We start from the raw sequence: 26,045 nt of genomic DNA on the forward strand, positions 1-26,045 counted from the left end.
AGCTCCCTCTCCAGATGGTTTCAGGTTCCTGCTAAGAGGAGCTGGCACTCCCAGGAAGGTTTTTAAACTTTAAACAGATCCAAGAGGGTGAAATACTAAACCTTTAAAATCAGTGGCAAGGCAGCTAATGACAAGAGGCAGCTCTTTAGGCAGAGCTTTATTTAAGCCTGATTTAAGATTTACTCCTCACATGCAAACTTGCTGCTTTACAGGGTTTTACACTTTTATTTATGTTTTTTTAAAAAAGTTGTTTCCAACTGAAAGTTCTCCTGGGACTGCAAAGCTGAGAGCTTTTAAGACAAGGATTTTTCCAGAATGCTTTTTTTTTTGTTTTTTGGTGGTTTTTTTTTTGCAAATGATTTCCATATTCTTCTGCAGGGTTTATCAAAAAGCAAAGCCATGGAGGGAGCAGGGTTGATGTCATTCATTTGTAAGATTACAAAAAGGACAAACAAACTTTTGATAATACATAAAATGGGATTCATCTCATCATTCTATTTATTTAATATTAATGTTAGCTGGGAGTATTTACCCCCAGCCAGTTAATTCCTTCAGTTTTGTAAACACAAACTCAACAGAACAATTCAGCAGGAAATGTGGATTTTCCTTCATCAACAGCACACAGCAGAGCCTGATCCCACCTCCCTAATTCACATGGATAAAATGGGGGGGAGAAAAGAGAAAAAAAGGGAATAAAAGGGGAAAGGGAAGCTGGGACTGAAACAATTGAGCAGAACAAGGTTCTGTGATCATTTATTCCCAGTTCCTAGAGGATCCCAGGGAACTCCTGTCACAGGGAAAGGATTTTACACCCAGCAAGCAGAAAGGAGCCACATCCAGGTGAAAGCCAAGGGATGCTTCATTGCCAGGCTGGGGATGAAGTCCTGGACCTTTGCTGGAGCTTTATTTCCCCAAAAAAACCCAGGAGTGTTTGCTCTCCACACCCCAAAGCCACTCACATCCAGTTAAATGGCACTGGGTGGGTTTTTATTCCCTGCCTGTGGGAGAGCTCATTTTTGGGATTTGGTGTCATTAAACATTTAGCTCACTCCTTAGCCAGCCCTCAGCCCTGTGATAGCTAATTTGTGCCCATCTGTCTTGAAATGATTAGGGTCTAATCGAGAGAATTCATTGGGCTGCTATTAAACTCTTCCTGAATTCCAATGATCCACCAGCAGAAAGTCCTGGAAGATGCTGTTTGTTATTTTGGAGATGCTGATCTCCATAATAAAGGAGCTGATGGAAGAAGGAGCAGCAGGCCTGGCTCAGTTTGGGGGGGTGGGATTCAGTGCAGAATATTTAAATATTGATTTTACTGCTCATTCAGCTCTGTCACCTCCTCTCCAAGCTCGTTACACACCACGGGCTGTAATTGAAACACCACTCTGCAAACAACAAGTGACACCAAGATGAATTCCCTGCTGTCCTCTCCAAATTCCTGGGGGAAAAGCAGCTTTTAAGGAAGGTATGGAATGACCACAGCCCGTTCCTGAGTGCTAATAACCAAATAAAAAGCTCTTTTGTCAGCAGAGGGGATGGCTGGGATGCCATTCCAGCAGCAGAGCAGGAGGCAGAGAGGGAAAAGCTCTGCAAGAACAATTCCCTTCTATGAGGACACCAGGCTGGCAGATTTGGGGTTTTTTTCAGTATTTTGTTGTCCTGCACACACAACACATTGTTCTTTCCTTTTCCTCCCCTCCCAAGTGCTGGGGAAGTGCCTTGGGATTGTGCAGAGCTGTGGATTTGTCTGGAATTCCATCAGAGATCCCCCATGAGAGACCCACCAGGACACAGCAGGACAATCCCCCCCTGGGAGGATGCAAGATCACAGATGGGCAGGAAATTCTACAAACAGCTACAAAAGAAGGGATTTATTCTTTCAGAAATATGCATTAAAAATTTAACTCCACTTTGTACCCCTCTCCTCAACTCCTGTTTCACATTTGTAGGACTAAGTGATGAAATAATAAATCTATCCAGGCAATGAAAAGCAGCTTTTCCAGCAAAGGAATAAATCAGGACTGAAAAAGCAGAGAGGGAATGGATTCCCACTGCCAGAGGGCAGGGATGGGTGGGAGTTTGGGAAGGAATTGTCCCTGGGAGGGTGGGGATGGATGGGATGGAATTCCCAGTGAAGCTGTGGCTGCCCCTGCATCCCTGGAAGTGCCCAAATCCAGGCCAGATGTGGCTACAACACTGAGCACTTAATGGGGAAAGCTGGCAACCCCCCAGATTACTGGAATATATTCTCTTTTTCTCTTTTATTATTGGAATATATTCTCTTCCATTATCTTGCAGAGAATTACAAATTAATTATTGTCAGTGTTTATTTCTATATCAAACTCACCCCTTTGAGCTCTGCACTGTCATCCTATAAAATCCCAATTTTAAAGCACAATTCACAGAAGAGAAAACCACACAGAGATAAGGAGGAGGCAGTGGGAATCCAGGAGTCCTTCCCAGCAGGAAAAGACAGAGAATCCAAACCAGGAGCTGGAGCTGAGCCCAGATCCAGGACTGGCAGTCCCAGGAGTTCAATCAGAGTGGGAGAACTCAGCATTAACAACATGATTAGAAAAAAGGAGGAGAAAAGGGAATTAATGGCCAGAGGAAGCCCCTCACTGCTTATTCTGATGCATTTGTCCTCATGAACCAGCTGGGAAGCACCAAAAAAAAAAAACCCCAAACACTCCCAGTTGTAGGAAATGAATGAGAGCTTGTCAAGGTGCTGCACAATTTGTCCCTCAGATATTGGGATTGTCAGTCAGGGGAACTGGAATTAAGGGATGGATGAGCAGGATGTGGCTGGGAGCTGCAGCAGCTCCAGAGCAGAGGGGAATTCTCAATATTTCACCTTGGGCTGGGGGAGAAGAGAAGGGGCAAGAAGGTGGGGAGAGGAGGAAAAAAAGGGAAAACAAAAGTGCTGGAGAAGTCTGGAGTGCACAGGGAGGTCTGAACTCAAAATCAAGGATCAGGGGGTGAAGATTTTGGAAGAAAGATGCTGGCAAGGATGTGATAATTTGATAATTTTACATTAAAATGTGCATATCAAAAATGAATCCAGGATTTTTCTATAAAAGCCACAGGGCACAGCACGGCCACAATGATGAAGAAAAGTGAAATAAAAACTGATTTATTTTTTTTCTCAGTGTCCCTCTATTTTAGGTAAAGATTTTGTGGGGACAACCCTACACACCACAAAGCCAGAACACCAAAAATATCAATTTTGGGGCAGGAATGAGATGCCTGGGAGTTGATTTGAAACCTTGGGAGCAGCTGAATGTCTTTGAGACACAGAGGTCAACTGGTCTAAAAACATCCCTCACTCTCCAAATTCCTTATAAACCACACACCTAAAATTCTTCTAATGTAATTATAATCCTTATTGACAAACAACTTGCTGATAAAATCCCAGAAGGTTTATTTGGAACTAAAAAAAGAATAATTTCTTTAGGTTTTGGAAGGAAAACCTCTAACACTACATTAATAAACTTTTAAAACTACACAGATAAAGCCAAACTATTATTTCTACAATGGTGTAATTTAAAAGAGAATTGATTTTGCAGGGAATCAATTAGAAAATTAGAGATTTGTTATCTTAACCTCTCCAAAATGTTGGCTTAATATCAGGTTGAATGATTTCTAAGCAAACAGCAATTCTAATTTAAAATCTCTTTGAGTCTTTAGAGCTGTCAAATAATTGTAATTTTTCACTCCTCAAATATTTTGGGGTGTACTGGGATTTTTATCAAGTTGTTTTTCTCTTTCTCCCCCACTAACAGCTTGCCTGCCCTGTGCCACACATGGATTTAACACAAAATCACCACTTTTGGTGCTGGGCCTCCCCAAAGTGAAGCACAAAAATCACTTTTATTGTGTTCACTGCTATTTCCAGCCAATACCACAAATTGAAGGGTGCCAAAATGACACTCCTGAGGTGCTGAGCTTTTTAAATGAAATGACACTGTCACCTTGATTTTTTACAAACATAATAAATAACTTTTTTTTTTCCTTCTTTTTGAAGTTATAGCAACACTTTTTTGTGATTTGTGCTGGGCCCTCACTGAGCTCAATATTCACAATACAGACAAAACAGCACAAGTGGAAAATAAACTTTCCTTTCCAAAATCTGCTGCATGAACATCATCCCTGCTTTAAAATCAAATATCAGCACTGACCTAAAGAGATTTTTTTTTTTTTTTTTTTTTTGTGGGGCAGATGAGGCAGATTAACAAATCCTCCTCCCTTTTTGCCACGTCTGGCAGGATGAGCAGCACATTTCTGCAGGAAGGACATCAAGTGATGTCATTTATGTCACTTACTGGGATTTTTTTGGGATGTGAAGCTTTTCTTTCCCCCTGGGTGACTCTTGGCACTGTGACAGGGACACAAATCCTGAGCCATGCTTGCCCTGAGTGTTTCCAACATCCAGGAATTCCCTCCTGTGGGAATGAACATCTCCCACCTCAGCACTTTAAAAGCACTTGGCAAACTTGGTTCCTCCTCAGCACTGAATTCTTTTCAATTTCCCTTCATACACATGAATAAAGCACGAATTAGGATTTCCTCCATGCAAAGTATTTACAAATAGAATGATCTTAACTGCGTTGTCTTTTTAAAAAAATTGAATTATTTCCATTTTCTTGCATTCTGCCTGACTTTAGTCATCATTTCAATCAGAGCAATCAGGAGTCTTTAATATCATTAAATAAATATCATTGCCCAGATTGATTCCATTGCAGACAGACACACTTAAATAGACAAAAATTCACCTGAAAACACCCAGCCTAGACAATTACTTTAAAAATAAACAGATTTCTTTTTATAAATAAATTATCAGCCATTGATTAAGTTTGGCCCCTTGGGTCCCAAACTCATCAGATCAGAGCTGATTTCCACCCATTTCACCAGAGAGAGCAGAACTAATTAACACATCTTTATTGCTACAAGAAAATGTGCTGCTTGGAGCCTTATTTAGCAAACTTCCAGCTATTATTAGATAATCCCTGACTTTTCACAGAGCAAGCAGCAAATGGGATGGCTGCTTTCACATTCCAGCAAAAATACATGAATAAATCTGGCTGAGATGGTGCCAAACAGGTCAGGAAGCAAGAAAAGCCCACTTGGAATCACAAAGTTTTATTTTCATTTTCCACTGCAAAATGAAAATAAATGAGATGCTGAGAGTATGTGAAATACAACAAAAAAAAATTTACTAAACAAATGTAGTAATGTGGCATTTCAGTAAGAAATTATTGATATATTCAGTGTTGGCTCCATGAAGGCAGCAGCTGAACTCCAGCTTTCTCCCAAGTTAATTTATAGTGGTAGCACTGTCAAAGAAACAAAAAGGACATGAATTACACAGCACAGATTTGATTTATTGCTTCTTTGGGAGTTTATCAGCACCCAGGTGATAAACAGCCCAGCACAGAAACCATCCCAGCTCCTTCATGCAGCTCTTTATCCCCAGAATTCCCATCCCAGCTCTTCTTTTTCACTGGCAGCTTTTCCAAGACCAAAGTGCTCCACTTCACCTCTCACTTCATGAGTCACCACCAATAAAATAAAGAATAAAATAAAAAATAAACAATAAAATGAAGAATAAAATAAAAAATAAAATGAAGAATAAAATAAAGAATAAATCACTTTACCTCTACAACCACCACCCAAATCCAAAGCTGCACACACAGAGTTCGGCTTTAAGCTGAGCAGGGCTTTCAATATAGAAAATTTATTTTAATACAGCAGCCACACACACTCTGAGGGATTTATTTCATCAATGACACTTCTCCAAGTGGCTTTTGAGAGAGCCACAAGTGCCAGGCTGGGGCACATCCCTGGATGTGTGTCAGAGCCTGCAGCCTGTGCCAGGGGCCCATTCCTCTCTTCCCAGAGAATTTATGGAGCTGCAAACAGAAAACCTTTGCAATGTTGTACTTCACTTGCCTTGTCGTGGCTGGAAGGAGAGGAGTGCTGCTCCTCCTGCTGCCAAAATTCCTCTGCTCCCAAACTGCAGCTGCTACTTTTAGATTAGAGAGCTTCAATCAGCTTCAAACCCCCCCACCAAAAAAAAAAATTCCCTCTCCCTGTTCTGTTTGGAAACCTTGGAATGCTGTTAACTCTGGGATGAGTATGTTCCTGTTCCAGGGTGTTTTTAAACCTGCAAGAATAATTTATCACATCAGAGACAAGCCTGGCTTTGTGACCCTGCCCAAAGCAGGCACAGACTCAAACTTTAGTCACCTGTCCTGACCCTTCCCACCAAACAGAGCCTTTCCCAGGATATCAGGGATGAATTCTGCTTTTTTTCTTTCCACCTCTCTGGAGGTGCTGAAGGATCCATTGGTTCTCCCACAGCTTCCCAGAACTCAAACCCACCAGCAATGTCCAAACCCCATCCAAAGCCAACAAAATAAATATAAAGGTCAGCATGGAATAGCTGGGACACCAAGGCTGGAGGAGCTCAGCTAATCCCTGGGGGTTGGAAAAGAAAAGAAAAACATTTCTGCTGAGACACAGGTGTAAAATCCACAGCTGAAGGTCACAGAAATACCTGAAGATTGCCCCAAGGAGCTTCAGCTGAGGATCTGTGGGATAAACCAGGTTTTTATGTTGTGTTTGTTCTGAAAAAGAAGTGCCTGAATCCATCACATCTGAGCAGGTGATCCCTGCAAAGTCCCTCTCCTCCCTGGCTCCAGGAGTAAAAAAGCTGGAAAACAAAAATAAAAATCTGCCAATTCAGCTTCTCAGAGCTGCTCTTGATGGGCAGAGCAGTGCCAGGGCAGGAGGAAAACAGCAGCTAGAGGAAATTGTGGTTTTTAGATCAGCTTTGCACCCCAAAACCACATCCTGGGTACTTCTTGAGCTTGAGCAGATGAGCTGTGGCACAGCCACCTCGGGGAGAAGGAAAAAAAAACATTTTTTTATAGGTTCAACCATCTCTCTGGAATAAATGAATGTGTGTATTTTTATTTCAAAGTCACACATTAACAGTAAATGGCTTCCTTGAAGGAGCTGGGTTTTACTGGGACAGAGCTCTGAACTAATCCCTAAATTTAGCTCATTTCAGTGGATATCATTTACTTTTTCTCCCCTTCTTTCCCTTTACCTTTTCATAATTTTTTTACTCTCTGCTTCAGCAAATTGCACAACAGCTGAGGAGGAGCTCCAGGGTTTTCTCAACCCAGAAACAAGAGCAAAACCCCCCAAACCACAGAATTTTTGACTTGGAGAGGCAGTGCCAACCCACCTGCACAAACCAACCTCATTTCAAGTCTGCCCTGCTGGATTTTTACTGGGACAGCACCCAGGGGAACTGTGGAATTAGGAATCCCATCCCTCTTTTTTTTTTTTTTTTTTAGCACCGTGGAGGAAGCAAAATCCACAGAGAATTCAACTAACAGAGAGAGAAAAGTTACCTGAAGTGTTTTGATTGGCCAAAAATATTGGAAAAGGAGCAAGGCAGGCAGGAAAAGGGCAGGACTGAGGTAAGTCCTACACTGGAGGATTTTTGAGAGCTGTGTGTTGATGCAATGTAATTTAGTGCAGGTGAATTAAATGTCAATCTAGTGGAACCTCTGCAATCCAGGCTACTGAAAATACAGAGTATTGGAGCTATTTTTAATGAGCTCAGGAAGAAATTACTGCCTGAGTGTAAATCCAAAGCAGGAGGCTGGAAATGTGGAAATTTCCTGGTGAAACCTGGAACAACCTGAGCTGGTGTCACTCACTGCACTCAGGGATTTTATTTGACACTTTTCCTGTACTGAAATGCTTTTCCATCACTTTTTTTTTTCTTTTTAAATAAAGCACAACACACTCCTCCAAAAGAGCCACCAAAATCCATGTGTTTACCTTATAGAAATTTTCCCAACTATTTCAGTTTTAACTCCAAAATTCAGACATACTAACTTTTTTTTTTTACTAATATCCAAACATTCCTGCTGCAGGTTTTCTCCCCAGCAGGGAAAGCAAGGGCCATTTCTTGGAAAGCATTTATTTCTCTGCAGAAAAACCCTGCCTTGGGAGAAATACCTGCTTAATTTCATGCATATTTAAGAACAGCAAGTGGATTTTATGCACCATGAAGAATATTTTCTCCCTGGCAAGGCAGCCCAAGGGAAGGTTTTTTGTGACCACCCCTGGGATGTGTTGTCACACACTCAGGACACTGGAGGTGTTCCCAGAATATGGAAATTTTCTCCTGGAACAGCAAATCTGATATTTTATTTCTACTGGACTGCTGAGGGCTGAAGGGAACTGCTTGTCCAGTCAAAATATTATCAAATTACAGAAAGGTTTTGTTTCAATTTGTTTTCATTTCTATAACAACAACAACAAAAAAATTAATTTGCAGGCAGACTTGCTCTGATAGGAAGTTCCTCCAGTCTGCATCACATTCCCAAAAAGTTGTATTTCCATGGGTCATGGAATGAGATGTTTGCTTGCAAACACAGCTGCTCAGTTGATGAAAGAAAAAAATAAATTAAAAATTAAAAAATTAAAGAAAAAGTTTCATCTGCATGATTTCTACAGCGTGGTTCAGCAATTTAAAATAGTAATAACAACATGGTTTTGGTATAGTAAAAATCAAATTGAGACTGAAAATCTGCAGTTCCTAGAGATTAACAGCTTTTATAGTTCAGCAGAATTTTCTCTTCTTTTCTGCCTTCCTTCAATATGGAAATAATTGAAAGTTTTGCAAATGTTAACTTTTCAAAAAGGGAAAGTTCACTGAGCTCTGCAATCAGTCATTGCCACAGGATGGGCATTACCTCAAAACAGCATTAAAACTTTACAAGGAAACCCTGTTATTTATTGGGATTGAGAAAGATCAAATAATCAGAGTATGATAATAAAATGATTATGGAATGAGTATAAAATGAGTATGAAATTAGTATAAAATTAATATAATCACATCCACGTTTCAAAATTCAAACTGAAATATTTCTCTGAGGAGAATTCATATCTGAAGACAAGATTAATTCCAGATGGGAGCTAATAAATCCAACAACACACAGATGATTTTAAAGGCTCGTGTTTACAACAGCCACTCCAAATATTTGGAAATCCAGCTCTGCTTTGCACCAGAAAGGATCAGTGAGGTTTTGGGATCACCACCCCATTTTGGTGGCAGGAACATTACACACAGCACAAGCTCAGCCTCTCACGTACCAATCCATTTTTTCACTTGGTATAATTTAAAATAACAAATCTCCCAGACCCTCCTGACTAACAGACCTAAAAACCAAAAACAAACCCAAACACCACAGATTTTTCATCTCCTATGTGGTTTTGTCTTCAACTCCTGGCATTCAGCTCTGATAAATTCTGTGGATGGGCAAATTGCAAATTTTCAGTGGGACCTCTTGTTCTTTATAGCTGGAGGAATATCACAAAGTTTCCTTTGAGTATTTTGAATTTTTGCTACAGAAACCTCCACCTTTGCATCCAAAAGGCTCCAACCTTTCTTTAGCTGGCTTTGCCCTCCTATTTTCCCCGTGTTTTTGTTTTGCTGGATTGACACCCACGAGTTCAGCAGGCTCTGAACAGGTTCCAGGGCGTTCCCTGACATCAGAAATTGTTGTCATTCCATTCACCTTCTGTCAGCCAAGCAAGGAGGGCTGAAAACACCAGCTGGGAGAAGCAGGAGAGGACAGGCAGCAGTGCTGGATATCCCAAAAAAAAAAGAGAACCAAAATAACTGGATCCAGCTGCAGCCTCAGCCTCTTTTTGCCTTTTCTCATCTCTCCTCATATCCTGGTTAAGTCTTGGGGTTTTTTGTGGTCTCCAAGTTCTGTTTCCATTTCATCCAGATCAATGCCCTGCACCTGCAGCAGCCTGGAGAAGTGGGACCTGCAGTGGGAAAAGCTGCAGTGCATCAGGATTACATCCAGGGAGCCATGAATTATTCAGCCAAAATAAACCTACACTTTTTTCCTCTGTATGGGCAATTTGAAAAATTGATGAATTTCACTTTCAGGGCAAGTTTCCAGCAACCTTTACAAAATGGGAGCACAAAGTTACCCCAACGAGCTTTCCCACCTTGGCACAGCAAGGATTGATGGAGAAACATCCCTTACAGTCAATGTGGATAAATATAAACAATAAATGAATAAAAAAATCACTGACCCTACAACAGTTTGGGTTAGGAAGGATTCTTAAGTTCACCTCCCAGGTTACTCAGGTTATTTCTTAAACAATCCAGATGTAAGAATTGTTTTAACTTTAAAGATGACCCCTCCCAGCTGTTAATAAACCTCTAATAAATACATTTTCAGGGTCAAAAAACCAAGTTGCTTTGACAATAGAACATTTTAGAGCCCAAGCTGCTGCTGCTCACATCCACACCATGACCCACAAATGCTTCTTCCCACACTTGATTCATGAAATGAATTTCTATGCAAATTCCTTGTCCAGAAAAATGCATTACTAACTCTGATGAAATCCAGAGATAGGGCTTTGCAAACTTCCCTGTTCATGCTTCAAAACCATCTAAATCCAGATTGTTAAATCCCATTTGGAACTCAGTTTTTGAGACATAAGGATTTTAAAAGCTACATATAGAATAAGAAAACCTAATACCCACAGAATGAGTTATTGGTACTAAAATCTCTCACACAGAGCAGAATCTTTACCAAAATTCAACAGACAAATGAATTGATTTTGGTTTTCTGTATAAAGGAAAGACTTTACTTGTTTCACTGCTGTTTTTTAAGCTTTCCCTCAAAGCTCCCTTTGGACTGCTGAGATCTTCAAGTTTATTTTTTGATAAATGAAGGAGTCAAGCTCGTTTTGTGATGTCCCATAATGCCATAAATTCTGCAGATGAAGAGGAAGGTGGAGTTCCAGTGCCAGGTATCCAAGGAATGCACCTGGCACTTCAACCCAGCCTGGCTTTGGTCCCTCTGGAATCCAGCTGCAATTTCAAACAGCTCTACTCTCATCAAGCTGATGCAAATGAGACCTAATTAAAACATTTCCTGACTCCAGGAGGTTCAGATGGCCTGGGATATTGAAAACCATCACACCTGAAAGAGTGAAGTCACCACTGGCCTTGGACCTCGTGCTGAAGTGCAGGGAACAGTGACAATTCCACAATATCAGATGCAAAACCCACAAATCCCAGGAACAGGGATGGGAGCTGTGCTCCCAGGACACCTGCAGAGACATGAGAGCAAAAAAAGCTTTGCTGGAGTGTTGGGTTGGTGTGGCCAGAAATGTGAATTCTGTCCCCATCTGTTAAACCAGTGGGGCAGTGCCCCTGATCTCCTGGCACACATTATCTGCTCATGGGCCATCTTTAAACCAGCTGGGCAATCATCTTTATCTTCCCACAGCCCATCCTCCCTCCAGGAGATATCTCCTGTTCATGGCCACTGAGTCCCAGGGCATGACTGATAAAATTCCATCATCCCACTGGGAGATGCTCCAGCCAGGGGAGCAGCCAAGCCTTTCCTACCCAGATAAAAACTGAGATTTGGGACACCAAGGAACCTTCTTTCCACTGGATTCCAGAGGAAAACCAGACCTTTGCACATCATCCCTGGAGCTTCAGAGGAAACTGCACCTTCTCCAGGAGCACTGCTCCAGCTGAACCACATCTGCCCCTGCAGGAGGATGCAGCCACCATTGAATGGGACTGTGCCAACACCCTGACTGACTGACGGGTGTCAGCTTGGATTCTGACTCTGGCAGGGCTGGGATTGTTCTTTGTAATACTGCATTGCTATTTTAATGTTCCTAGTAAAGAACTGTTATTCCTAATTCCCATATCTTTGCCTGAGAGCCCCTTAATTTCAAAATTACAATAATTTGGAGGGAGGGGGTTTACATTCTCCATTTCAAAGAGAAGCTCCTGCCTTTATTGGCACCAGGACAAGTGTTTTGATGCATTTCCCTCCTCCAAACTCACTTTACCTGGCAGCTCTTGATCCCTGACATTTAAATAATTCCATTCCTGGCCAGATCAGCCTAATGAGTGCAGGAGAAAAGGCACCACTGATGTGTTTCCAAACTGTTTATTGGGAATCAAGATCCTCTGGCAGCTCAGGGCTGGGTGTGAGCTCACTCCTACCACTAATTACTTCTCCCTATACAATATTTACATTTTTGCTGCTTTTGACCATTCATTATCTCTCTTTCTCTCTTTTTTTTTTTCCTACCATGTCACCAATTCTCACTGCACAAAAATAATGCCTGGAGGTTCTTTCCTGTGGTGTGGAGTTCTCTAAGCTTCAGGCAAGAATAAAATCCTGTTCAGCTTTCCTCATTTGATTTCCTCTCCTCATGTGGCTGTAACAGAGGCAGGATAAAACACAGGCAACCTCCCTCACAATGTAATTAATTTAATTTCTTTTTATTGTTCCCAAGTCGTCCCTGGTCACCTTGAAACGCCCCTCACTGCTAAGAGCAGGTTTCTTGCAATACACAACTTGAATTAAAGACAGATCAGAAAGCCTTAAATGTTTTATTAAAGTAACTTTGGAAGTGGAAACCTAAAAAACCACTAAACTTGATCTTCTGGGGCGTTTTCATCAGAAGAACAAACCCTGCTATGTTCCCTAATTTAATTTTTTTCCCTATTTAAATCAGAGCACATTGCCCATGCCCACATCCCCATTCTCTGAGGAGCTGGGCTCTTGGATCAAAAACTTCCAGGAGATTTTTACTTTTTCCAGGGCCTGTTTTTAAGTCTCAACAGCAGAAAATGAGAGAGAAGAAAAGAGTGGAACCCTCCCTGCAGCACCTGCAGCCCTTCAGCTGAAGGCAGCACTTCCATTTCCTGCAGATTCTCCTTTCTGCTGCTCCAGAGAGGGCAAATTAAACCAGATTTTCAAACCCTGCCTGCAGGCAAGGAGAGGGAACACCAAGTCCTTTTCCTGAGGAATGATGTTCTCAGAGAGAAGGGCTGGAAATTCTGGGGTTAATTCACTTCTGGGTGTCCTGAACCCACCCCACCTCCTCTGGCACCCCTATTTAAATCACTTTTTGAACCAAAAATTCTGTTTCAAACCAAAATGCATCTACAATATGACCAACAGCTCAGGGTTTGGCCCAGGTTCACTCAGGGTTTCTCATTTAGGTGGGAAAAAACCCCACCCAGATCCACAATCTGGAGTAAGAATTAGTGCTGCCAGATCCTAGGTGCCATTAATTTTGTAATAATCACATTAAAGGAAGAACCTGGGGCTTGCAAAGCCCAGCAGGAAGGTGCTGGTGTCACATTAAATAACAGAAGGCACACAGGAGGTGTCAGACAAAAGGAAAAAAAAAAAAAAAAAAGGCAGCAGTTGCACCTAGGAGAAAACAAGAGAGGGGCCACAAATTTCTATTTTCAGTTGTGTTGACTTGTATGAGAGCAGCCAAGAGACATAAGCAGAAATTGAAGCCTGTAAAATGAGCTGGAAACACCTGTTCACAGAGGTATAATATGGTTTTTGTGACCCATTTTTGAATCAGAGGCCCAAGTGATGGCAATTAAAACAGAAAAACTGCAAAGTTTTCAATTTGTGTATTAAAAAAAAAAAAAAAAATCTCAATTGAATGGTGTTTGCCACTGGAATTGTATTTAGCTCTCCTGTAAACTGGAGGTGCTGGGAAACTCAGCAACAAAACATTCCAGTAAAAATAATCTCTTTTCTAGAATAGGTTTGAGGTTACAGCCTCTCCTATTATTCACCCACACCATCTTCCCTCCCTGTCAGGTTTTTCCTTAATAAGGTGGACACCAGCATGCCAAAAAAGCTTTTAAAAGCTGCATTTGAGACAACTCATTGCAATTTGCAGCTGGAAACTCTTTCTTTGGCTCTTCTGAGGGGCTGTTTGGAGCTCAGCTCTCTCAACTGAATGTTTACATGGACACTTCAGGAGACACAAACTCCAACTCAGGCAGCTTAAAAGCCTGGAGTGCTCCAATATATCCCCAAGAGATTCCCTAAATTTACTTGGAGTATTTTTCTACTCATCACATGCAGTGTTGCAGCCTGACCCAGTGTGCAGCTACTGCCTGGAGCTGTGATTCAACAAAAAACAGGCAACTGGGTTTTTAAAAAAAAAATTGTTTATTAACAAAATTTATTTCTCAAAGCCTGAGAATATATTCTCTCACCCTAATATGAAAATTAATTAAAATAATAAATGTAAACAGCATGGATTTGCCTCTGAAGGCTGAAAAAAATAAGAGTTATTGAAGTGGTAACCAGCTCCTACCAGGAGTTTCTCCTGAAAGCAGGAAAAAATGTGTATTCTTAAAAAATAATTTACTATTCTGCCACCATTCTCTCTGAAGATGTAGTTACCTCAAGCAGAATTACCTCCAATTCTTATCTGTCTCTAATTCCAGTTATAAATGGAGTCTGAGGAGAAATTTCCTGATCCCATCACATTATTTAGCTTCTTATTTAGCTTTTCATTCTGCTTTTATTTACCCCAATGATAGCCACAAAAAAGAAAAAAACAGGGAAAAAACCCTCAACTCACACAGCTGAACATTGGTAGTAAATACCATGCAAAATAAAAATAACCTGAAGCAATAATATATCAGAGTAGGTACCAGCTAAAAAAGAATTCAGGTTGATGATTTAAATGTTTGTCAATTTAAACCATCACAGAAAGTGCTTATTTAAAACACTGATTGAAATAATTCTATGCCAGAGGCAGGAGATTGCTCCAGCCCTCCAAGTTAAAAATAATATCCTCATTAACCTCAGCAACAATCTCCTAATTGCCAAGGATTACAAATCTTTCATGGATGTTTATCCACGGAGAATTCCGTCATCATTTCACTTCCCAAACCACTCCCGTGGCTCAGCTTTGAAAAAAGTCAAAACCCAGGGATGTTTTTTATGTGATGGCATCAAACATTTGGGAAAACCAGGGGGTGTCACCCCAAATTCTCTGCAAATCGAGCAGCAATTATTAATATTTTTATTAAATATTTATATTTGATGCCCATTGGTGCTGGGGCCATGGAGCAGGGAGCTGCTCCCACACTTTGCTCCCTCTGGCCTGAGCTGGGATTTGTGCCAGCACACCAGAGACGTGGGCAGGAACAAAGAGGGCAAAGTTTAGAGTCCCCAGCACCCAGAGTAAGGGATTTTTTGAGAGGCACAAAGGGGAGCGGCCAACACATGGCCAAAAACCATGGCCTAAAACCATGGCCAAACCACAGCCAAAAAATGGCCAAACTGTGGCCAAAACAGCCAAACCACGTGGACAAACACGTGGCCAAAAAATCTGGCCATAATGTGGCCAAACCATGGCCAAAACCACAGCCAAAAAACGTGGTGCTTGCTGCTTCCCTGGCCTGCACCGAGGGAAAACTGGGATCATCCTGAGCATGGGAATCATCTCACACAAAAATCCAAACTGAGGGAAAACCGGGATCATCCTGAGCATGGAAATCATCTCACACACAAATCCAGCACCAAGTGTGAACCAGGATCATCCTGAGCATGGAAATCATCTCACACATAAATCCAAACTGAGGGAAAACCGGGATCATCCTGACATGGGAATCATCTCACATAAAAATCCAGGATCATCCTGACACAGGAACCATCTCAGACACAAATCCAGGACTGAGTGTGAACCAGGATCATCCTGAGCATGGGAATCATTTCACACACAAATCCAGGATCATCCTGACAAAGGAATCATCTCACACACAAATCCAGCACTGATGGAAAACCAGGATTATCCTGACACAGAAATCATCTCACACACAAAACCAGCACTGAGGGAAAACCAGGATTATCCTGACACAGAAATCATCTCACACAGAAATCCAAACTGAGGGAAATCAGGATCATCCTGAGCATAGGAATCATCTCACACACAAAACCAGGATCATCCTGAAACAGGAATAACCTCACACTGAAATCCAGGATCATCCTGACACAGGAATCATCTCACACACAAAACCAGGATCATCCTGAGCATGGGAATAACCTCACACACAAATCCAGGGTCATCCTGACACAGGAATCATCTCACACACAAACCCAGCACTGATGGAAAACCAGGATTATCCTGAGCATGGGAATCATCTCACACACAAATCCAGGATGATCCTGACACAGGAATCATCTCACACACAATTCCATCAGGTGTTGGATGGATTCCATCACTTTGGCATCTCCCACCAAGTGCACATCCCTGAGTCAGCTCCACTTTGGGGAATGGCATTGTCTCCTTCCCAGGGCTGCTGCTTCTCTCCTCTCTTGGATCTGGACACTGGTTTTTTCTGCTTCTACTGGTCTAATTCCCCTTTTTCCACACCAAAAAAGGGCCACACTTCAGATGTAATTTCCTTTTTCTCCACCAAACTTCAGCCATTATTTCCCTTTCCTTCCACACCAAAAAAGGGCTGAACTCCAGCTGTGGTTCCCCTTTTCTCCCACAACAATAAACAGCCAAACTTCAGATATAATTTCCCTTTCCTTCCACACCTATAAAGGGCCAAACTTCAGATAATTAGGACTAAACATCCCATGAGAAACTGGTTTTGTTTGGTGGGACTATCCAGACTGTTGCCCAACTTCCCTTCTTCCCAGCAGAAATAAAACCACAGGAACCACATCAGATATATGCCAGTTAAAAAAACTCCAACATGAAAAGCACCTTCTACATCCTACATAATGTCCTAGACATCTCCAAAACCACTTGAGTAATAAAAAATAAAGCTAGAAAAATCAGAAAAAACCCATTCACAGTGCAAAGCAGGAAAGCAGATGAAAGCTCAGGGGTATAAACATCAAGAACACTAAGCAGACAAGCATATTTCCTTCTCCCCTTCCTCCTCCTCCCACACTTCATTCCTGAAGCACACAGCCTTGGACAGAGTTTTTATTTCATGCCAACCACAATCAGATATTTCAATCCCTCAATGTGTATTTGGAGGGAGCACACATTCCAGGGAAAATGCAGCCCATGCACAGATTACCTGGAAATAAATCACATTCCCATTTAAAATGAAGTTTGAAGAAGTGGCACAGCACAGAGCTGTATTATGGGCCACGCACTTTCCCTCAAAAGAAATGTTTCACACCCTCCAGCAGTTTTCTATCAGGAAGAGAATGAAAAAAGTAAAGAGATTTATTACATTAAAAAGCATATTGATTGAAAGCAGTGCTGTATGACAGCTTCAGCTATTATAACAGAACTTAATAAAATCAAATGTTTACCCCTGAAGGGGACTTGGAGGAAAAAAAAGAAATAAAAAAGGCTTTATCAACACTTATGACAATGAGCAAATTTGCAAGGGATAACATTTTGGTGCTGCAAGTAAATGCAAATAAATGCTCATTTCTCCAGGGGAGCTTTGAGGTTTGCCCACATGAGGAGCTGTGGCTAATTGTGATGTGGCTTAGCAGGGAAAACACATCCTTGGATTGTGTGGCTGGGGATGGCAGCTGCTGCCCCAGCTGGGGAGCACACCAGGTCACAGATGATGAGAGCAGCCCATGTTTCAGCATCACAGGCACTTTGTAGGAGCAGCAGGACTGTCCTTTGTGCTGCCACGCTGCTCTGGGGGCTTGGGCATGGGCCTGACCCAGGGAATGGTGTTCCCTCCTCCCTGCCCTTGTGCACTCTGCTCATCCCTCCTTCCTCCCTCCCTCTGTCCATTCTGCTCATCCCTCCTTCCTCCCTGTCCTTGTGCACTCTGCTCATCCCTCCTTTTGTCCATCCTTCCTTCCTCCCTTTGTTCACTCTGTACATCCCTCCTTCCTCCCTCCCCTTATCCACTCTGCTCATCCCTCCTTCCCTCTGTCAACTCTGCTCATCCCTCCTTTTGTCCATCCTTCCTTCCTCCCTTTGTCCATTCTGCTCATCCCTCCTTCCTCCCTTTGTCCACTCTGCACATCTCTCCTTCCCTTTGTCCATCCTCCTCCCTCCCCCTGTCCACTCTGCTCCCCCCACAACCCCCAGATCCCAAGATCCCAGCCCAGTGTATCCAGCTGACCACAGCTGCTTTTCTGGGGTGTTTTTTCCACTGGAGTAGAAATAAAGGTGGATTTCTCCTCCATCCACATCATTTGATGGCAAACCACTCCAGACCTGAGAGCCTGCTCTGAACAACTTTCTGTTCTTTTTGGTTTTTAGCAGGACCAAAATATTTCCCTTGATCCTTCCTGCATCAGGCTTGATGTGGTTCAAGCTGCATTTGCCATATAAAAATCAATTTCACTGCATAAATGAGCAGTAATTTAAATTAAAACTTACAATTCTCACCAGTCTTACTTACCCTGAGTATTTGTCAGTATTCTGGCACCAGCAAACCTTTTTTCTCTTGTAAACTGTAATGAAATTTGCATTTTTTTCAAAGCTGTGCTGCTTTCAAATGAAACCTACTTCTGGCACGAGCTTTAAATTGCTTTAATAAAACCACTAGCTAAAAAACAAGAGTAAAAGCAATAAAACAGCCCAAAAGGGAAAAAAAAAAAATCTGCAACTTGTTACAACTCCTGGTTTTACACACAAATTACAACAGCCTGGAGATCCAGCATGGGTATTTTTTTATCAGGATGAAAACTTCCTGTTGGGATTGCCTTATCTGTAGCCTTTGCTGTTTCATGACCACCTGGGTGAAGTGAAACTCTGCAGGCTCATAAAGAGAAAGGGACATTAAATGTTGATGACCTTTTCCTACAAGGAAGAATCCTGGGCTGGGATTGAGCCAGAGGAACTGGTCTGGCCAGCTGGGCTGGGATCTGGTGACAGAGCCACTGCTGGTGAAGCTGAGCAGCCAAAAGGATCCTGGAGCTCCAAACTCTCCTTTAAAGCACAAAATCCATCCCAGGAGGGCTGGAATGGGCACAGCTCCTTGGGACACACATTCCCTCAGGGTTTGTGGGATGAGGGACAGAAATGTGGCCACATGAGGAACGGGGTGAGGAATCTGTGTGGGGCACAGAGCAAGGAGTGCTGACTTCACTCAAACATCAAGAATTTACCAAATATTGCAGTGAAAAACTGGAGCAAGAGGCGTGTGACTTTGTGTGCAGAATTAGAGCAGCTGCTGCCCTTAAATTAGGTTTGGGAAGTCTCCTTGCAAGGGCAGAGATTCAAAGCAGGAGGAGCACAGGAGCATTTTGTTCCTTTTCCCAGATCTGTCACTGTTTCTGACAGCAAGACCTGAACCTCGAGATGTAAAAGAAAGATGAGTGCCAGGTAATTCTGGATTGTCTTTCCCATTTGGGAATGGATTGTCTTTTCCATTTTAGAATGGTTTGGGGTGGAAGGGACCTTAAAGCTCAAGCCATCCCATGGGCAGGGACAGCTCCCACTAGAGCAGGATGCTCCAAACCCTGTCCAGCCTGGCTTTGGGCACTTCCAGGGATGGATCCCCAAACCTGGCTGATCCCTGCTCGTTTCTGAGCAGATCAACACCTCCCAAAGCTCCTGGGGCTGAGGAAAGGTGGAATTTCACTGTGTGCTGAGGAAGACACAAAACCCCAGATGAAGAGAGACAGAGCTGAAAAGTCCTGAGAAGAAGAAGAAAAAAAAAAAGTACAAGTGCCAGATCCAGTGCATGGGAACCCTGCCATGAGCATGGGACATCCCCACAGTGCCAAAACTGCTGCAGGAAACTGCAGCCACCAGCAAAATCCAGACAGCAGCAAAACACAGCAAGCACGTGCCAAGAGATTGTTTCAAAAGTGAAACTGCCAGGAGCCAAATCCCAGTTTTAAGGCACAATTTACACCGTAAATATTTGGGTTTCTAGCAAAAAGGGAGGGAGGAGAAATCCTACCCTGCTCCAAAAGACACGACATTGGAGGCAGAGCAATCTGCTGCTTTAATTAACCCACATGACAGAGGACATGAATTCTTTTTTTCTTTCCCACTTTTAAACACAAAAATATCCAAACTCCTGAGCTGAGGAACAGAAATATTAAAATCCCATTGCTCCAAGATTGTTTCCTCCCCATCCACAGCAACTCCCAACATGTGCAAGAATCTTGAGCTCCTCAAGTTCACCAGGAAAACTTCAATGACTTTCATAATCTGAAAGCAGCTCATCATCAAAATTGATTTCATTAAACCAGTGGCAATCTGCTGGCAGCTTGAGAGCCCAGACAGGGAAACACCAATTAAAACAAAGCTGGCAAAACACATTAAAAATTAATGGACTTCTTGATTTTTATCAAAACTGAAAAAAGGCTCAATTCTACAGCCAATGATACAGTCCTGAATGGCAGCAATTAAAGTTCCTCTTTCCAATTACAGCTTTTTACAGCATTTTAATCAATTTCTGTACAGCAAATGAGCGTAGAGTTTAACCCTCAATCGAATCAGCATGGTGTTGTAGGGTGAAAATCATAATCCTGGAGCTTGACATGCAAGAATAAAACTTAGATAAACTAAAGAAAATGACAGGAATGTTCCTGTAGATCATTTTTGACTTGTACTTTAGGCCACTGGAGGGGAATTCATAAGCAGATTTGGGACTTGCCTATCAACATGACCTCACCTATGTAAATATTTATTCAAACATTTGAGCACATTGCAGGGGATTCTAGATTAGAAACCAAAGGAAAATACTATAAAAGGAAAAGTGTGCCAGCAGTTTCTGTGAAAAAACTGCAGACCCTCAAAGACTTCACCTTCCAACTGGGCTGTGACATCCAGAGAAACTCCAAAGCTGTTGTTTGATTTATTCCTGCCTTTTATAAAATCCCAAGCCATTACTCCTGAACAGCCTTGACTTGAAAGCCTGATAGATAAATTTTCATTGCTGAGATTGCTTAAGTAGTTCAGTATCACAGGGATGGGGCTGGAATTTGAATTAGCAGGTTGAAAAAACCCCAAAAAATGAACCAAAATTGTAAAGTTGCCAGCTTTCTCTTCTTTCAGCACAGCACAAACACCTTCTGCTGTTTGGGTCAGAGCTGGGTTTGAGTGCTCAGCAGGTTTATTTAAACCCAGCTGGCACAGTGCCCTCTCCTCCAGCCTCACACCAGGCTCCTCAGGACTCTCCACCATTATCTTCTGACCTTTCCCTTTTTTTTTGTGTCTTTCTAAGTTAATCAGTAACCAGAGACTTGGTGCTGCTGATATCAAGGTTCTGAGCCCCATGGAGCATCAGCCACTTCCAACCTTTCCCTCCTTCCCCATTCCAGCTCCCCATCCTTTCCCTACACAGGGAATAAAAAATAAAAATGAAAAGGTGTGGTTTACATCCTAAACCACTGGCTCAGCAGCTCCAGAACCCAATTATTCCCTGCAAAAAAAGCTCTTACCCACAGCTACACATCATGAGGGACAAGTCTTGCCACGTCCCCGCTCAGGAGGTGCAGGGAAATAAAAAGAGACATTTTTTATGAGACTGTTACTGAGCTTTAATTTCCCACATCCGTTTATGACTGCAAACAAGCCCAGGCAGGGGAAGGTACTATCTATTACCATAATTATTTTTAAAACCTTCACCCCACAGGGCTAGGAAAAAAACAATGATTTACAGCAGGGCCATAACTATAAAAGTGCAGATGGGAGCTGAGCTACTTTGCCCTTGTCTGATGCTGAGATCTCATTAAACTGTGTGCTTAAACCTTAAATATTTGAGAGTAAATGGCAGTTAAAATGGGGAAACCATTCTCATTAAGCAGCCAGCCTTTCCTCTGCTCAGCTTCTCAGCTCATCATCTGTTATTTGGTGGAGTTTGACACTGCTTCATCTTCCAGCCTGGACAGCCCCAAAATTCCTAAATAAAGGCAAAAGGGCAAGAAGAAAACAAACAAACACTCAAGTCACTTTTAAACCTTCAAAAGAAGCTGATGAGAGAACAGAAAATTTTTTTCTTTTATCACTTTGAAGGGTGATCCTTTGGCCAAAGTCATTCAGTGAGACAACAGGCAGCAACTTCTCTTTATTTTTTCCAAATCTACTCTTTGACCTCTACTTGCTCTGCATTATTATTATTATCATTACTGTTGTATCTCCAAGAAACTAACTTTTAATAAAAGATTGCACTACACACCCCACATCCAATTTTCTCTTGGAAATATTCTTGCCTTTCAAAAGTTAGTGCAGCAAACCAGAGAATTAATAATTATTTGTTGCTTTCTCCTTTCTCAAACCACCCAGAAAATCCAAAGCAAAGGCTGCCAGCCTATCCAGGCTAAAACTGGAAGCTGGAGAGGAAATGACATAAGAGAAAAGTAGAATTTATGCAAAATGTTGGTGATTTGAAAGCAGAACTCAGAAATCTTCATAAATTAGCAGAGCACAGTAATTGAAGCTGCTTGAATCATGCTCCTCCATCCTTCCACTTCAATGGGATATGGCAGGAAGTAATTAATGGAGACAGGCTCCCTTGCATATAGCTGGAAATAATTAATCTGGCATCTCATTTCTGGTATTGGCTGTTTGGAAAAATACATTTTTCTTCATATAGAACCGTTTGTTTCACACATAACCCCAGGGATCAGCTGTTCTTTATTCTTTAAATACACATAAAGTCATTTAATGGGAGCCCATATGGAAAATGTAACCTTCACAAAGGCTTTGCCACGTGCCTACATAAGGTGTTTCACAGAGTATTTTATGTTTTTAAAATAGTTAAAATGAATTAAGACATATAAAACCCCAACTCAAACAGAGACTTAAAATGCAGTATTATGTACTAGGGATTAAATATGAGCATAAATTTTTATTTCTTCTCCCTCGTTTTCTACTCAGAATTACAAAACTTGCTTAGAATAAAACCTGTTCTTCATTATTTCTTTTTTTCTGCTGTATGCACAGCACACAGTTCATGTTCTTCTGAACAGTTCTACCAAAAATTTTAAAACTTGAAACTAATTCTGTCCTCAACTTATTTTTGTAGGAGTAAAGGCCATGAAGAACACTCAGCATTCCATTATGAATAACAGATGCGAGATGGGTACATTTTTAAAACACTAAATTTAGAAAGATTCGTGGAGAGTTCTGCTGAACCTTTCAGAATGAAAAACCTCCCTGTACTTTGCCACTGAGTCCATCAGAGCAAGTTCAGAGGAAGGAGAACACAAAAGGCCAAAGAGTTTTCCACGGATCCAACATTAATGCATCCCACGGATGGAATTTCAAGATGCACAACAAAGCAGGGGCACCTTAGCTAAATGCCACCATGCCCTGGGTTAGCTGGGGGGTTATTTAATACCCTCAGCTTGCCATCTCGTGCAGGGCAAGCTACAAAATTAATGAAAGAAATCAGAGCCCCCTTTCACCCTGCATCCCACAGGCTTGGAATACTCTGTTTAAAAACACCACTCGGATACCTCCCCAATTGTTTGGGCTGCTGGGTTCCCACAAGGAAACTCAGCTGACACAAAGGCAGAGCCCCAGGCACAGATGTCCCCAACAAGCTGCTCAGGGCTCCTGTTCCTCCAGGAAAAGCTGGGAACCACTTTGGGACACATCAACATTTCCCCCGTTCCTCGAACGCCCAGCGACAGCGAACTGGCTGAGAAAGCCAGCAAGAGTTGGCACAGCTGTGCCCCAAGTGAAACCAGACAAAAACCCCAACACAGGGCTCAGCACCACCAGCATTCCTTAAATGAAGCTGACAATTCTCAATATCCAAAGAGTCTGTGCTAATTTGAGGAGAACAAAACACTTGACAGTGAGAGGAGAGCCCGAGTCCCTTCCCAAGGCTGGCAGTGATTTCCTGACCCTGAGCCCAGGGCCTGGATTTTCCAGGCAGCCCTTCCAGGTTCAGCAGGGCAGCAGCAGCTGCCACCCTGTGCCCCTGAATGTCTGGGCACTGCCAGAGCTTTTCTAGGAAGGATTTGGACTCCTGGATCTGGGGGAGCAGCTGGAGGGACACACAGAAAATTCCCAACATTTCTCTCCATCATCCCACCAGCTTCTCTCTCTCACACCCAGCAAAACCCTGCAGGAGCTGCTTTGGCCCCACAAGGACAAATCCCTCGTCCTTTCCCCCAGTTATGAAACGTGTGCCTTGTGCCACACCAAAAGCTGCGTGGCAGCACCACATCCTAAAGGCAGAGGAAGCTGCAGCTCCCACATTTGTCATCTGCAATCCAGGGAATAATCCCAGCGAGCTGGAACCATCAGCCAGCACAGCCTGCAGGAGATCCCCGTGCCCGAAAAGCAGAGAGGTTAAAAGCATCACCCGGTGTCACCGTGTCTCTGCTGGCTCTGCTCTGGGGAAGGGACAGCCGGGGTAAGGACATCAACTCCGCACAATTCCCAAACCCCGCGCTCCTGATGGAATCACCGACAGCACATTTTACACTTCAGGATCCTCCAGCACCGCTCCTGGCTAACCTCTGCCGAGGAGCCCGGGGGAGGAGATGCCAGCCCGGTGCCAAAATCACATCCCAGCACACTTGGCTGTAACAAAAGATGACTCCGGGGAGTTTGTGCTCATCAGCATCGCTATTCCACGCACGTCAGAGCCACCTCCAGCAGCTTCAATTAAACCTTTACTACTGCAAAGGGCAAAGGGGGTACGGGCACATTTATGTGTGAGACGGAAGGGTAACGAGGGATAAAGGGAGGATTACACAGCCCTTTTTAGGGACACCCACCCCCCTCCACAAACAAGAGACAAGGTACAAGATAACCACACAAACCTGGTGGCTGCGAACACATCCACGCCTTGCCCTGGACCACCCCTCCCGCACCCCCTTTTCTTTTTTTTTTTTTTTTTTTTTTTTTTTTTTTTTTTTGGTGCTGCTGTATTATTTTATGTTTTTTTTTTTTTTTTTTTTTTTTGGGTTTGTTTTTTTTTTTTTTTCCAGCTGAGCACTTGCCTCTCCTCCGTGCCCATCAAATATCCCGAAGATGGAGGGGTGAGTCTTGTTCACCAGGTCGGTGATCACTTCGAACCTGTCCTCCATGTGGTCCCTCCGGCCTTGGATGGAGTAGACAGCCACGTTGTGGCTCTTGAACTCCCACGTCTTGGAGAACTCCGCGTCCAGCACGTCCAGACCCCCGAGCCTGTCGTTCTGCATGATCTCGGCCACCTTGCCCTTCACCATCTTCACCGCATCCCTGCTGGACTTGACAATGGTTTTCACCTCATCCGTGTGGAAGAAATAACTCCACAGGGCCAGGCTGATGCACAGCAAGAACAAGGTCTCCGGTCTGAGCAAGAAGTAACGCATGATCCGACCCAGCAGAGACAGCAAAGTCATTGTATCCTCTATCATTTATTATCGCGACCGTGTGTCCCCACAGCATGCAGCGGGGCGGCTCCGAGCGGCGCCGCTCGCCTCAGTGCATGCTCGGCCGGCCGGAGCCCCGCGCTCCGCTCCCGCTGCTCCCGGCGCGGCCCTGGGCCCGCGATGGATGCTCCGAGCCCTCCGCCGCCCGATCGCTGCTGGAATCGCCGCTGCGGGCCGGGAGGTGCTGCCGGGGCCGCCCGCGGTACCTGCGCTCCGTGTCCCCCGCGCCCGCCGCCGGCCCGCCCTCCTGCCGCCCGGGCGGAGCGTCCCGGCCGCCGCCCCCGCCGCGCCGCTGGACTACAAATCCCGGCAGCCCCCGCGGGTGCGTGCCGCGGCGGCTGGGGTGTGCGGCGTGCTGGGAGTTGTAGTCCGGGGAAAAGAAAAAATTATTTCATCCAAGTGTGTCCTATCCTTGGAAGCGTCCAAAGCTCAGCTGGACGCGGTTTGGAGCAGCCTGGGATAATAGAAAGTGTCCCTGCCCATAGGATGGGATGTCCCCTAAAGTCCCTTCCAACACAAACCCGCCTGCTTTGGTTTGGTTTCATCTAAAAGATGAATTTGAGTCTCAATGTTCCCCAATTCCCTTCAAAACCCCGCAGTCGGAACGCAAACAAAACAGGATTTTGTCAATTACTAAACCGAGAGTAGAGTTTGCCAAAGTAGCATTTCATAGAAACAAACCAGAGCAGCGATCACCTTTTCTGAGCTGTTTGTAAATTGCCATTTTCATGCCACTGCCAAGCACTGAAAACAGCAAGCTGGGAGTCTGTCAGCAGAAGTTTGCTGCAATAGAAACAATGAAATAGAAACAATGAAATAGAAACTATTAAATGGTAACTATTAAATAGAAACTATTAAATAGAA

The 26,045-nt window shown here is 43.2% G+C and overlaps 1 protein-coding gene across 1 annotated transcript in view; it reads right to left on the reverse strand.

The window, feature by feature from the left end:
- The window catches only part of PPM1L (protein phosphatase, Mg2+/Mn2+ dependent 1L), a 64,488-nt gene extending 39,316 nt beyond the window's left edge, over window positions 1–25,172 (reverse strand). Inside the window, exon 1 of the mRNA XM_056498489.1 lies at window positions 24,768–25,172. Coding sequence (XP_056354464.1) covers window positions 24,768–25,166 — 399 coding nt within the window. The 5' untranslated portion in view covers window positions 25,167–25,172. The remainder of the gene's footprint in view (window positions 1–24,767) is intronic.
- Between the last annotated feature and the right edge of the window lie 873 nt (window positions 25,173–26,045).

This window comes from Oenanthe melanoleuca, chromosome 9, assembly GCF_029582105.1.
Source record: "Oenanthe melanoleuca isolate GR-GAL-2019-014 chromosome 9, OMel1.0, whole genome shotgun sequence".
Taxonomy (NCBI): Eukaryota; Metazoa; Chordata; class Aves; order Passeriformes; family Muscicapidae; genus Oenanthe; species Oenanthe melanoleuca.